This window comes from Crocuta crocuta, unplaced genomic scaffold, assembly GCF_008692635.1.
Source record: "Crocuta crocuta isolate KB4526 unplaced genomic scaffold, BGI_CrCroc_1.0 scaffold364, whole genome shotgun sequence".
Classification (NCBI taxonomy): domain Eukaryota; kingdom Metazoa; phylum Chordata; class Mammalia; order Carnivora; family Hyaenidae; genus Crocuta; species Crocuta crocuta.
In genome coordinates, this window is record NW_027532603.1 from 374,964 (window position 1) to 389,658 (window position 14,695).

Genomic DNA, 14,695 nt, shown 5'->3' on the forward strand with positions numbered 1-14,695 from the left:
AATCTCCATAGCGTCAACGTGGAAAAGCTTATTTTTGCTCATAAGGAATCTACCGCAGGCCCAAGTGACCCTCCTGAGAAACTGTCCTCCATGTGATGACACAATGATCCAGTGTTAGAGCTTTCAACCTTCCCTTCTCACTGCCAAACCTCCATGATCACCCTGCAGGAGAAGGGGTCAGGGGAGGGAGGTCTTACTTCAGCAAGTAAATGCTTCAACTAAAAGGGAAAACATAACTTTCATTCATAGTCTCCTGGCCGGAACTAGTCACATGGCACCACCACAGGTGCGGCTCTGGGCCAGGAAGAGAGGAGAACCGGCTGTGGTGAGAACTAGCACAGTCCACGCCACAAATCTGGATCCCTTTCATGAGCCCCAGCCCTGTGCATCCACCTACCCGCTAAAGTCAATGTGTCCCAGAGGGATGCATTATTTACCCATTCCCACACCCCTTTCTTCTATATTTGCGCTATTAATCAGTGATACAAAGAAGAAACCTGGGAGTAACCCTGAGCTCCTCTCCCATACCTTCCTCTCACAACTAATAAATAACTAGACCCATCACCTCTCTCTGCCCTATCTCTTCCTCCCTGTGCTCGTTTCCTCTGGCCAGAGCTCTGCAGTGGCAAAGGACTTGCCCCCACTGCCTGGCCCCCCAATCAGTCCCTCCTATGCTCTGTTGCCTACATCTAAATGTGACCATGTCACTCCTCTTCAGCAGTCCCTCCATTTCCTCTAAGCTAAGGTGTGTGTAGGGTCCTCCATCACCTGGTCTTGCCCTTCCTCTCCAGCCTTTCCTCGTCCGTTCTCCATCCCCACCTGACCCTCATTCCCCACTGCAGCAGCCATGTAAAACACTCGCATTTCCTGGACTGTAATGGACATGACAAAGCGCGTGTTTGCTCATGCAGTCCCTCTACCTGGAATATGCTTCCTTCATCTGCCTGCCTAGAAAACGTGATTCATCTTTCAAGACGCAACTCCTACATCATCTCCTCTACGATGCTTCCGGTGACACTCACTTTTCTTCCTTATTTTGTAAGCTGAGCCTTTTCTGTGTTGGGTCCCCCTCCAACCAGTGCAGATGTCAGCATAGCATCTACAATGCTTCTTTATGCTGTTGACTCCAGAACTTGGCAGTGCATTTGGGTCATAGTAGGCACTCGGTCAATGTTTGATTAATTAATTAAATTGTCACTCTACGTCTCAGGGCACCTGGGTGTCTCAACATCCACTCATCCACTTCGGCTCTGAGCTGACAGGATGGAGCCTGCTTCAGATCCTCTCCTCTCTCTCTGCCCCTCCCCCCCACACTCTCAAAAATAAACAATCAAATAAATAAAATCGTTGCTTTAAGTCTTGAGCTACTGGTGTTTCCCCTTCTGGCTCTTCTTCCTCAGTCAGCCTTTTGGTAACAACTTTGGTCACGGTCTGACTTTGCCCTTCCTTGTTGTTGCTACCACCTTCCTGGATGTCTCTCAAATTCACTTACGCTTCTTCATTTCTCTATCACTATCACCCTCGCCCGAGTTAGTGTTATTCATCCCTCGATGAGGTCACTGCAGTAATCTCCCAGCCTGTCCTTTCATACCCATTGCCTTCCAGTTTGCTCCTCTCCCCCAGATTCAGCGATTGAGAACGCAAGTCTGATCGCGTCACCCTCGCTTATATTATATCCTATTATATCATTCTAGTGTAGATCAACCCACTTCTCTTACAATAAAAACAAAAGCTCTGAGGGAACTGGCCCCTTCCTGCCTCTTCAGCTTCCCCCCACCACGTTCCAGGTCCCCCTCCCTGCCGCCCCGCCCTAGTCACAGGCTTCCTTGCTTTCAGCTGTTGTCATACCAGCCTTTTTTCCTCTTTTTTGAACTTCCTACCCTCCTTTCTGGCACAGGGCTTTTGAATTTTAACATTCTGTTCCCTCAAATTGTTTGTCTCATCTTGACTCAGTGTAACCCCAACTCACACTTAGAATTTTGGCTTGCTTCGCCTCCAGGAAGCCCTCCCTGGTTCCTTGTATCATACGCATATACAGTGGGGATCCTCGGCCTTCACAGCACATGGAATTATTACAGTTTATCATTTCCTTGGGTGGTATAGGCCTCCTTTACTAGGCTGAAAGTTCAAGAAGCATGAAAAGGCTGTTTTGGGCTCACCATTATGTCCTCAGGATGTAAGTACATGGCGCACAGTAAATGCTCAACAAATGATTTTGGAATGAATGACAAAATGAATTCTCTCAGCCCCTGAGATTCAAAAACTTGACAGCCTGCTCATTTTGTTCCCTGTGTGCCGGCCCCAACTTTTACAACGTCCAGTCTCCTTACATCTGGAAGGTGGGCTCCTCCCCATTCCCAGTGCTCATGCCCCTATTAAATACCTAAACTATTGCCATATTCCCCTAGCTGACTTCCTTGCCTCTTTCTCTACCCATAATTTATCTATATGAGGTGGCACAATCTTCCTTAAAGACCATGTTTATCATATTATATCCCAAGTCAAAAACCTTCAGTGGTTCCTTATTAATATTTACAATATGTGTTTTGCTTGGATTTAAAGACCCCCACAGTCTGGCTGGGATCTGGGTAACTATTTTTACTTCCCCCTCCTTCCAAATGCCCACTCTGCAACCTTGCTCATATCCCGGAAATACATCCCCTGAATTCCAGCAACCAGTCTTAGGCCTGGGCCACTCCTTACACGTGGTTCCTTTCTGCTCCATCACATCGCATCGAGGCTCCAGAGCCCCAGCTCCAGGCCTATCTGCGCAAAGCCTGGCCTGATTTCAGCAGCCCCACCCACCCCGTCTGCTCTTCCTTTGTCTCCAGGCCCACGAGTTGCTCTGCCCTCTGCCTGGAACCTTCTTTCCCAGGCCCTCTGGCTGGCCAGCTCTTTCCCATTCTCTCGTCCTCAGGGCCTGCTCCTTGGACAGACCATCTCGGTCATCCATTTCATCTAGGATGTTCTCCCATCATTTACTCCCTAGCATGGCCCATGGCCCTCAACACCATCGGTAATCAGCCATCTCTCTTCCCAAGTAGACAGTAGGTCCCACGCGGAGACGTTCTGCCCTGTTCTCTGAAATACCCATCACACCCAGTTCACTATTGTTTTTTAGTGATTGTATGTATTACTATTTTATATATTTTTCCAAATTATTAAACGTTTGTTGTTTTCAAATACTATACCAAAAAAAAAAAATAGTATGCATTTCTTGATTAACGATCCAGAGATAGAAATTCCAAGTTAAAGGTGTTCTGGGAGCACCTGGGTGGCTCAGTCAGTTGGGCATCTGACTTTGGCTCAGGTCATGATCTCACAGTGCGTGGGTGCCAGTCCCGCACTGGGCTCTGTGCTTAGAGCTCAGAGCCTGGACCCTGCTTCTGATTCTGTGTGTGTGTGTGTGTGTGTGTGTGTGTGTGTGTGTCTGCCCCTCCCCCACTTGCATTCTGTCTGTCTCTCTCAAAAATAAACATTAAAAAAATTTTTTAAAGGTGTTTTTTCTCTATTTCAATAGTTTGAGTTACTAAGAGGATAATGCACTGAGTTCTCTCTTCCTTTGATAGTTTTAGCCTTATAAGCATGAGAATTCTTGCTTTATTTTTCATAAACTCCCTAAATTGAGGACACTCTTTTGTAAAAGAAATACGTAAAAAAAATAATTTCAGGGATTATTTTCTTTTTTCATACTTTTTGAACCCTTTAAATATCATATTTCACTCTGAAGGTGCTGTTTTCTTCTAATGTCAAACAAAACACAACAGAGAAATCAGGCCCACTGTGGTGTTCTTAGAAATTACCGTGCTCCAAGTTTCTTAAATATCTGTGAATTCATAATAGTAAATTTTTCACAAATTACATTTTAGATAATATTTCTAAGTCCCTATGTTTATTTTTCTAAATTCATCCTGCCTCTACATTTTACTACCCCTTTTAAGAGGCAGAGTCCTTTATTAACATTATGTTATGAATAAATGTTTATAAAGAAATGTTTCGTGGGGCACCTGGGTGGCTCAGTCAGTTAAGCATCTGACTCTTGGTTTCGCTCAGGTCATGGTCTCACGTTTTGTGAGAAATAAATGATTCGTCTTCCCTTTGAAGGGATCGCCATACCTGTTAACACACTTCATGAAGTGAAGCTGCCCAGCTAGCCCCTTGCTCTTGACAGTGCTCTCTGTGTCTGTCTACTTATCAACCTCATCGTCCCGGTTAGAACTAATGAGACTTTAAGATGCTTGGTGTCACTGATAATCTCATCCTGCTGTGACCTCCACCTTATCTAGCACGGTGGTTAAATACTAATAAACACTTAATTAGAAATAAACTTGTCTAACCCCCTACAATCTAGGGTTCATGGGCCAAAAGATACACAAGAAGCTGTTTATGGGATTAAAAAATATATGTTATTATAACAAATAATTTAAAAAATATATAAAGAGTGTTGGCCTCAAAGAGGAAGTCTGCCCTCAAACCCAGATAAGATCTTTGCGACATACAGCTTGACCGTGGCAATAGTAGTGATCATTTCGTCATTTCTGAAAAATAGTACTAAGTCACGGAAGCAAGTAAAAGGTTCAGTCTTACACGACTGGCATCTTATGACCGGACTTTTTCTTAGAAGGTAATGTCTTTATCCCCACGCTTTTAATCTAGATGAAATAATCATTCAGCAAAAGAAAATGTCATCTAATTTTTAGTGGTGGCTCTCCTTTTTTTTTTTTTCTGTTTAATTTTATTCTTTGGGGGAAGGGTTGTATTTTGAGTGGCTGCATTTAGTTGGTAGCTTTTGTGGCAATCAGTAAGATTTTCCCCCCTCCGCCGGCAAAATGTGGAAAAGTAGATATCAAGCTGTTTCTATTTTAAATTATGCTCTGTCAAATGTTTGGAGTGTTGTTTTCAAATGGAAATGTGTTTCCTGCTTTTCTTGGCCTGGATCTGTAAGTAGTTATTTTCTTGCAGCACTGTGTGTGACGGTTTTGTCTTTCAGAGTGGAGTGGCCCAAAATATTTTAAAGGTGGCTCCAGTGACATTACTTTGGGATGGTGGTAAATTCAGAGCCATTCCTGTGAAGGTTAAGGTTTTACAGAATCCTACGATCCTCTCGTCTCTCATCTCCCCAGTGGTAAGTTTGGAATAAATTCCTAGGGGATCAGAGTCTTTTCAGCGCAGACACATATTTCAATATTTCAAAAATACTCTATACTAAATATTTTATGGTGCTTTACAAAGAGCACGTTGACTTTTAAATTAGAAAAGGAGCGAAAAGTGCTAGAAACATTGTTGCCACGGAAGATTCTGCTGCGGGTGGTGGGCTCCCTATTTCTCGAGTCTCGGTGTTCTCACCAAATTTCCCTGTTGACACTTTTGTTATGATCCGGGTTACATTATTTGGTCGATGGTAAGGCATTTAATGTTGTTGCTGTTGTAACTGGTACATGGCAATGAGGTGTCCTTCTTCCGACCCTCTCCATGTTCAAGGACTTGGAAATTAATTCACTTTTGAAAGGTGAACAATTAAACACAAATAATTGATGACATTTGTGGCCTAAATCAATTACCTTAAAATACAGCAGGGATGAGAAGAGCCAAAAATTCTTATCAGAATTTTTGTGCCTAAATATGAAGTAGAATTGTGGTCTCCTAAAATTGTTTTATTATTTTATTTAATTTGTAAATTATTTATAAAAGTAGAAACCATGTTCATCAGCGAAGGAACTGGTTAAGCACACTATAGGATGTAACTATAACAGAAAAACCTATTACCACTAAAAATGCCTATAGAAAGTCTTAAGTGGCATGGGAGGGGTATTTATGACTAAAAAAACTCAGTAAAAATAACAACAAAAGATATGAAGAATGCTCGACCAAATACATTAGACTTATATGATGTTCAATCTTAAAGTCATCCATTCATCTTCTCCCATACTTAGTTTAAGTCAATGGTTACCAAGAAAAACTGTGGTTTTAACTGGCTTTCTTGTACGTTCTGATAGAACGCGCTGGTGACACCAACATGTTCCTTATGTCATTTCAGTTTATACATCAGTCTCCTGTGAGTTAACTTGCTGTGAGTCAGTTCTGGACCAATCAGTCTATTCCTGGTGCCCTGCTAAGATTACATTTCTGGACGTGCACAGCTGAGGACTGGTAACCATACCATGTGAAGTCTGTGACCCCTGACCTCACTAGAACACCCACCATGACTTGCGTCTCTCTCGTCATTACTGCTCTGATATTAAAATCACACTGTCAGAGTTTGCCCCTTTGTTAACCTTTCCTTTCCTGGCTTTCTAAGAGGAATGTTTTTTTATTCTTAGGGGAAGACGGCATGGGAGGAGGCCATTCTGTATCTGAATGCAAGAATGGTAAGTCCAGGGCTGACACAGTTACCTGCCCCACTACTGAGTTAATATGGACTGAAGAGCTGGGATGGGACATCACATTGGATTCTGCAGTTGGGAGAATGAAATTTTCCCTTGATGCAGACTCTAACGCCCAGAAGAGAGGAAAAGGGAACCAGCGAGAACAATCTGATCCTCTCAGTTTGAGTCAAGTGTGTCTCTGTGCTCAGTGCCAGACCAGCTGGTTAGCTTATGACCTTACACTTCCCTTCCCTTACTGGCCCCCTATTTATGGTGCAGGCATTAATGCCCTGCTGCTCCCTTTGGCTACTCACTGTTAAAAGCTGCCCTGCAAACAAAGGAACAAACTAAAATAGGTAGCAGTTTACAAGGCCAAGTTCCTCCAAACATTGGGAAATGCTAGTTCTGGGTTTCACTTTTGGTTCTTTACTCCCTTGCCTTGAGATTGGTGGCTTAAGTCCCAGGGAGCATATCTTCCCAGGGGGCCTATTAAATCTTTAAGGGAGCCCGTGGGAGACATTTGTTTGTTTGTCAAAGGGGCTACAAAAACACTAGACTCCTCTTTCCTTGGCTTAGCTGATTATTTTTTGAGTTCCAACTCTAATTTTCTTTTTTTTTTTTAAATTTTTAATGTTTTTATTTATTTCTGAGAGAGAGAGACAGCGTGTGCAGGGGAGGGGCAGAGAGAGAGGGAGACACAGAATCCGAAGCAGGCTCCAGGCTCTGAGCTAGCTGTAAGCACAGAGCCTGACACGGGGCTCGAACCCACAAACCGTGAGCTCATGACCTGAGCCGAAGTCGGACGCTCAACTGACTGAGCCACCCAGGTGCCCAACTCTGATTTTCACATGAAAGGATCCAGGATCTAGGAAACACCGTTCTATCCCCCCCTTTTTTTTTAATGTCTATTTATTTTTGAGAGACAGAGAGAACATGAGCAGGAGAGGGGCAGAAAGAGAGGGAGACACAGAATCCCAAGCAGGCTCTGTGCTCAGCCAGAGGTGGGGCTCGAACTCCTGGACCGTGAGATGAAACCAAGAGTCGACACTTCACAGACTGGGCTGCTCAGGCGCCCCACTCCTTTTGCAGAGTGTGCCCCCCCCCATCAGTTATTTCCATGGGCTGCTTGGACAGGGTGGGGCGCCTGGGGACACTTAAGCTGGAAGAATTCATGAGACGCGACAGGTGCATTAATCCCCTTCCTGGTCTCTCACAGACGGACAAAGCCACACAGTAGCCCCAACACCTACGTCCTCCTTCTGGGAGGGCACCAAGTAAGTGCTCCACCCATCTCGTCTCGTGCCCCATGGCCCTGACTTTTGTGTTGGCAGCTTAGGAGGGTAACAGGAGGGACTTAAGAGGGGGGTCTGGAGAAAGGGGGCCAGAAACAGGTGAAGAACTGAATGGTTTTTTATCTTCAGAGTGTGCTGCTTAACGCCGGGTTCCCCAGGGAGGGGAGACCACTCAAGAGACCCATGAAGCCCCTCAGCTGATAGATAAAACCTGTTGTGCGGGGGTACCTATGAAGATTTGGGGGTGGGGGGGAGAGCCCATGGTTTTCATTGAGGCCTCAAATAGTTCTGGAACCCAAAGCAAAAAGCTGAGTGAATGTCACCCAACAAACATGAAAGCTATTTCAGGGACTTCTGCGCAGGTGGGAAAGATGACCTCTGGCCTTCCGCAAAGGCCTTCAGAAAGTCCAGTGGTTTACCATCCCCCCCTTTGCCCACACAGCATACAGTACTTGCTCCTGGCCTTTTTTGCTGGGGTCCTGCTGACATTGCTGCTGTTGGCCCTTATCTTCTTCGTCATACGGAGCTGCAGGAAATGTAAGTGGCCTCTCAGAGACCGACTGCTCCTCTTGCTCAGTCCCTGAGAACAGAGTCAGCTCTGAGGGCGAGTAAAACCCAGGGAGCTCAGCCTGTCTGCAGACTGAGGATCTGAACCCCCAAACTCCTCCCCCTGCCCTCCCACCCTCTACTTTTCCCACCTGTAACACCCACCCCTTCGCCCCAGCCCGCAGGGAAAGCCTTCCCATTCCTCCGGGCCCCATTGCTGACACTTGTCCCTCTCTCTCCTGGCACCTGCGGCAGGTCACTCTAGTCTCGGGGCCCTGGATCCTCCCTTAGATCCTCACTCTGGCCAAGATCCTCCGGCCAAGGTAGGATGACCACATTGTTTCTGGGCAACAACGTTGCCGGGTTGAAGGGTTGTTGAAGGGTTCTTCTGATCTCTGGTCCTCTGTGACCACAGCTTCCAAATGGCTTCTAAAGAGACACCTTCCTCCAAATTGAACTCACTCATGCCTCCTCCTCTGGCCTCTGCAGCTCTCACTCCCGGAGGAAGCGCTTACCTATGCCAGCATGACTTTCAAAGCTTCAGAAGGAAAGAGCAATCACCTGACTGAGAAACATTCTGCCGGCTTGGACACAGTTGTCTACTCTCAGATCAAAGTGACAAACTCAGCAGACCTTCTCAGTGAGGCTTGACGCGAGTCCCTCTTATCTCCACTCCATCTTTATATGTCACTTTCCCTTTGGACAAATTTGGGACCACAGCTGGGCCAGACTATGGTTGGGAGTTGTTTTGGGTGTGATTGGGCAGTGTTAGAAGCATCCAGCGTGTTTGAAGACCAAGGGACCGTCCTTCCCTTGGCCTGAGAAAAGATTGCTGGCCCTGCCGCTTGGACTGACAGCCTGACAGACCCTGGAGGGCTGAGACTGCCTCCCTCGTCCCCTTCCTAAGTGTGTGGTGGTGCGGAGCTCAGGGCACAAAGGGTGTTCCGTTCACTCAGTGCCGCTGATCAGTTTGGGAGAGGTCACCCAGCTGGGCAAGCTAGCAAGAACTACAAATAAAAGCAACCCCCCTGCAAAGCTGGCCCCTCCTGCATTTGTCTGTCCCCATCACCTCCAGAGACCAGAACTCATGCAGAGCCAGAGAGCCTCACAGAGGCGATGGGACTCTAGATCAAGCTCAGGGTTGATGGGGACACCAGTCTCAAGCTCTGCACCTACTAGCTGCATTCTTTTGAGTAAGTGCGTTAAACTTTTTTTCTTTTAAATTTTTAAAAATGTTTGTTTATTTTTGAGGGGTTGGGGAGAGGGTGAGGCAGAGAGAGAGGGAGACACAGAATCTGAAGCAGGCACTAGGCTCTGAACTAGCTGTCAGCACAGAGCTAGACACGAGCCGAAAGATCCTGACCTGAGCCGAAGTCGGACACTTAACTGACTGAGCCACGCAGGCGCCCCAAGTGTGTTAAATTTTTTAAAGCTTCGACTGCTTCATCTTGAAAACAGAATAATACTTACCTCTTCATGTGAGAATAAGTGAGATGTCATCTACTTAGGTACTTTGTACCTCCCAGAGTTTTACATAAATACAAGGCCGCTGTTGCGTAAAGCACTATTCAAGTCACCTCCCTGCTGTAGCATAAAAGATACGCTAAGCAATGTTACATGGGAACTGAAGATCAAATGTTAACTCCCCTAAATCCTCATGCATAATCCCATAGACAATTCCAGTAAACATACCAATAAGATTCTTTTTCACTCAGTGAGGTTACTCTAAAATTCCTGTACAGATATTAAATGAGAAAACAAATCCAGGAAAATCTATACAAAGAAGCAAATAAAGTGATGTGGGAAGGGGTGCCTGGGTGGCTCATTCGGTTAAGCTTCCGACTTCGGCTCAGGTCAGGATCTTTCGGCTCGTGTCTAGCATCGGGTTCTGTGCAGGCAGCTCAGAGCCTGGAGCCTCTTTCAGACTCTGTGTCTCCCTTTCTCTTTGCCCCTCCCCTGCTCATGCTCTATCTCTGTTTCAAAACAATAATTAAAAAGCTATAAAAAAATTTAAATAACGTGATCTGGGAAGGCTACCCTTAACAGCTAACTAGAAGTATTGTTTTATCACGTATGACTTAATAAAACATGTTCATGGTTCATGAATAAACGAGTGCGATGGAATGAAAACACTAGATAAAGATCAAAATACATGAGGAAATTGAGAGTATGACATAGCTGGCATATCCAATCATTTGGGAGGAATTGGTTTATTCATAAATGGTGTTTAGACAGGTAGGTAGCCTTATAGATGAAAACAAGATCAGAATCCACACCTCCCTTCTTAAATCAAAATAAATTCCAGATACATCAAAAATTTAACTGTAAAAACATTATGAAAGTACTAGAAGAGGGGCACCTGGGTGGCTTGGTTGGTTGAGTGTCCGACTCTTGATTTCCCAGCTCAAGACACCATTTCACAGTTCGTCAGATTGAGCCCTGCGTTGCGCTCTGTGCTGGCAGTGTGGAGCCTGCTTGGGATTCTCTCTCACCACCCCCCTGCTCCTCCCCTGCTTGCACAGGGATGCATGCTCTCTCTCTCAAAATAATAAAAATAAATAAAAAATTTTTGAAAATTAAATTAATAAATACATTTTTTAAAAAAGTACTAGAAGAATATAGGAGAATTTTAAAAACAGAATGGTGCACACTTCACGTGTATGACCTGAAGCCAATAAACCAGAAAAGACTGATTAACTGGAGTTACAAAATGCCATTCAAAATGCGAAGTTTGGAAAATATTTGCAAAGCACCATGTAGCCAAAAGGCTAATTTTCTTAATATAGTAAGAGTTCCTGTAAGTCAACAGGGAAGAAATCAGCAACTCAGTAGAAAATAAAGGACCAAGGATAGGTCTGGGTTAGTCAGAGAAAAGGACATATGAATGGCTTCTAAACATATAAAGAGATACTCAAGTCTACTCATAATAAAAGAAAGAGTAATTAAAACCACAATTAGATATTTTCTATCAATGAGGTTAGCAACATCCAGAAAGTTTGCTAACAAACAGCTTGGGCAGGACTGTGGGGAAGCAAGACATGCATGCAATTGCTATGGAGGTAATTTGGCAAGAGTTAGTGACATTTTAAAATCTGTTGCTGAGAATTCTTCTCAAAGCTAGAACAAGCTATCCTAAAATTTGTATCGAACCACAAAAGACCCCAAATAGTCAAAGTAATATTGAAGAAGAAAACCAAAACGGGAGGTATCACCATCCCAGACTTCAGCCTCTACTACACAGCTGTCATCATCAAGACAGTATGGTATTGGCACGAAAACAGACACATAGACCAATGGACTAGAAGAGAGAACCCAGAATTGGACCCACAAATATACACCCAACTAATCTTTGACAAGGCAGGAAAAGAGTATCCAATGGAAAAAAGACAGCCTCTTTAACAGATGGTGCTGGGAGAACTGGACAGCAACGTGCAGAAGAATGAAACTAGACCACTTTCTTACACCATGGACAAAAATAAACTCAAAATGGATAAAGGGCCTGAACATGAGACAGGAAACCATCAAAACCCTAGAGGAAATAGCAGGAAACAACCTCTTTGACCTCAGTCGCAGCAACTTCTTATTCGACACGTCTCCAAAGGCAAGGGAATCAAAGGCAGAAATGAACTATTGGGACCTTATCAAGATAAAAAGCTTCTGCACGGCAAAGGAAACAGTCAACACAACTAATGGTCAACCGATGGAATGGAAAAAGGTAGTTGCAAATGACACATCAGATAAAGGGCTAGTATCCAAAATCTGTAAGGAACTCGCCAAACTCCACACCCGAAAAACAAATAATCCAGTGAAGAAATGGGCAGAAGATGTGAACAGACACTTCTCCAAAGAGGACATCCAGATGGCCAACAGACACATGAAACGATGCTCAGCATCCCTTCTCATCAGGGAAATACAAATCAAAACCACACTGAGATACCACCTCACGCCAGTCAGAGTGGCTAAAGTGAACAAAGCAGGAGACTATAGATTCTGGACAGGATGTGGAGAAATGGGCACCCTCCTACACTGTTGGTGGGTGTGTAAACTGGTGCAGCCCCTCTGGAAAAATTAACAAAATTTTTCATCAAAAAATTAACAAAAGAACTTCCCTATGACCCAGCAATAGCACTGCTAGGAATTTACCCAAGGGATACAGGAGTGCTGATGCATAGGGACACATGTACCCCAATGTTCATAGCAGCACTCTCAACAATAGCCAAATCATGGAAAGAGCCTAAGTGTCCATCAGCTGATGAATGGATCAAGAAGATGTGGTTTATACTACATGGCAATGAGAAAGAATGAAATCTGGCCAATTGTAGCAACGTGGGTGGAACTGGAGGCTATAATGCTAAGTGAAATGAGTCAGGCAGAGAAAGACAGATACCATGTTTTCACTCATGTGGAACAGGAGAAACTTAACAGAAGATCATGGGGGAGGGGAAGGGGAAAAATAGTTAAGGAGAGGGAGGGAGGCAAACCATGAGAGACTCTTAAATACAGAGAACAAACTGAGGGCTGATGGGGGTGGGGGAGAGGGGAAAATGGGTGATGGGCATGGCGGAGGGCACTTGGGATGAGCACTGGTGTTGTATGGAAACCAATTTGACAATAAACTATGTTTAAAAAAAAATTTTTAAAATAGGGGCACCTGGGTGGCTCAGTAGGTTAAGCATCCGACTTCGGCTCAGGTCATGATCCCGCAGTTCATAAGCTTGAGCCCTGCATGGTGCTCTGTGCTAAACAACAGAGCCTGCTTGGGATTCTCTCTCTCTTCCCCCCTGCCTCGCTGCCCCTCCCTCACTCTTTTCCTCGCTCTTAAAATAAATAAGCTTTGAAAAATACATTAGGTAATATTTTAAGAAACTGAGGTAAGAAAATTAAAGTTTGAAGAAATTGGTTAATTTAGCCAATGTCTGGCATCTACTAGATGACAGACACCATTTAAGTCCAGTCCTCCAATTTCCGATTTTTTGCATTTTGCCTCCATGCCAAGTTGGCCCACCCAGAGGTAGAATGGCAGAGAAACTAGCAAGTCAGGTAACCTAATCGAGAGAGCATGTGCATTCTGAGATGGAGTAGTGGCTCCTGACAGCTGGATTTTTAAAATAAATGTTTATTTATTTTTAAGAAAGAGAGAGAGGGAAGGGCAGAGAGAAAGGGAGATGGAGGATCTGAAGCAGGTTCCATGGTGTTAGTGTAGAGAGCCTGATGCAGAGCTTGAACTTACAAACCGCGATCTCTAGAGAGCCAACTCCTCTCCGCATCCTCTGCTTTGACGTGGCACATCCTCCCCAGAGGGTCCCTCGAGCTGGCCAGTAAGAGACAACGAGACCAGACTCTGAGAGGTTGGAAGGGTTGGACGACAGGGCAGTGTGACAACCTGCCCCCCACACGTGGATGCGAGGGACGAGGTCATGACCTGAGCCAAAGTTGAATGCTTAACCTACTGAGCCACCCAGGCACCCCCTGACGGCTGGATTTTGAGAAGGCAGTGGAAGAGGGGGTCCAGTGCGGGAGCAAATAAGCCGAGGAGAAAGATGGTTTGGGGACATAGTCCAGTGCAGAGGCCACAGCATGGCAGAGTGCCCAGCCCTGGGAAGGCAGTAGAGGCTCTTCTGTTGCTGGCTGTGGAGGGCACCTCAGGGAGGGCTCTCTGGCTGTCAGCCATTCCCAAACTCGGGGCTGACAGCAAACAACTCTATGGACCTTTGCAGCTAGAAGCCACATCAGCTTTCCAGTTGAGAGCCAGTGCTTTTTAAATGGCTCCAAGAGGAGGGGTAAGCATTGTCCTGGGGCCACCCACTTGGACATGCAGTATCACATTAATTGCTCTTCCTTCTCTCTTCTTGAAACTTCCCGGGGCACCTGGGTGGCTCAGTCAGTTAAGCATCCGACTTCGCTCAGGTCATGATCTCACGGTTCGTGGATTCAAGCCCCGCGTCGGGCTCTGTGCTGACAGCTCAGAGTCTGGAGCCTGTTTTAGATTCTGTGTCTCCTTCTCTCTCTGACCCTCCCCTGCTCATGCTGTCTCTATCTCTCTCTCAAAAATAAAAAAAATAAAATATATTAAAAAAAAAAAGAAACTTCCCAATTTCAGTAGCAGAGCCCTGTGTTTACAAAATTTTGGGTTTTGTCTCCCTGTGGTAAAAACTAGTGTGCCCCTGGCCTTGCTGGAGGATGAAATGAACCATTAAATAATAGACCGTAGATTCAAAAGGTCAGTGCCAGGAACGGGAAGGAGAAAAAGGCTCTAGAACCCTAGTTCACGGAATCAGAACAAACCTGTAGGATTCTCCAGGGAAATGGCTCTCCAGATTCGTAAATATACATCTTCCAAGACAATGATAGATGTCTTCATCTGTCGTGGAAGATTGATGCCTGCTGTCTTGGCTTATGCAGCAAGATGGCCCCACGAGGCCCAGGCTGGATTGCTATTTGTAGAACCGGCGGGCTTGTGCTTGACCATGGTCACGGAGGAGGGAGGGCCTG

The 14,695-nt window shown here is 45.2% G+C and overlaps 1 protein-coding gene across 1 annotated transcript; it reads left to right on the top strand.

Annotated features, from left to right (window-relative positions):
• Window positions 1-4,535: 4,535 nt before the first annotated feature.
• On the top strand, window positions 4,536-9,238 carry CUNH1orf162 (chromosome unknown C1orf162 homolog). Its single transcript, XM_077780169.1, has 8 exons — window positions 4,536-4,624; window positions 4,991-5,125; window positions 6,038-6,150; window positions 6,321-6,368; window positions 7,582-7,639; window positions 8,100-8,194; window positions 8,459-8,526; window positions 8,693-9,238. Exons 4-8 carry the CDS (start codon window positions 6,332-6,334, stop codon window positions 8,852-8,854), a joined length of 420 nt encoding a protein of 139 aa, XP_077636295.1. The 5' UTR covers window positions 4,536-4,624; window positions 4,991-5,125; window positions 6,038-6,150; window positions 6,321-6,331; the 3' UTR covers window positions 8,855-9,238.
• The last annotated feature ends 5,457 nt before the right edge of the window (window positions 9,239-14,695 follow it).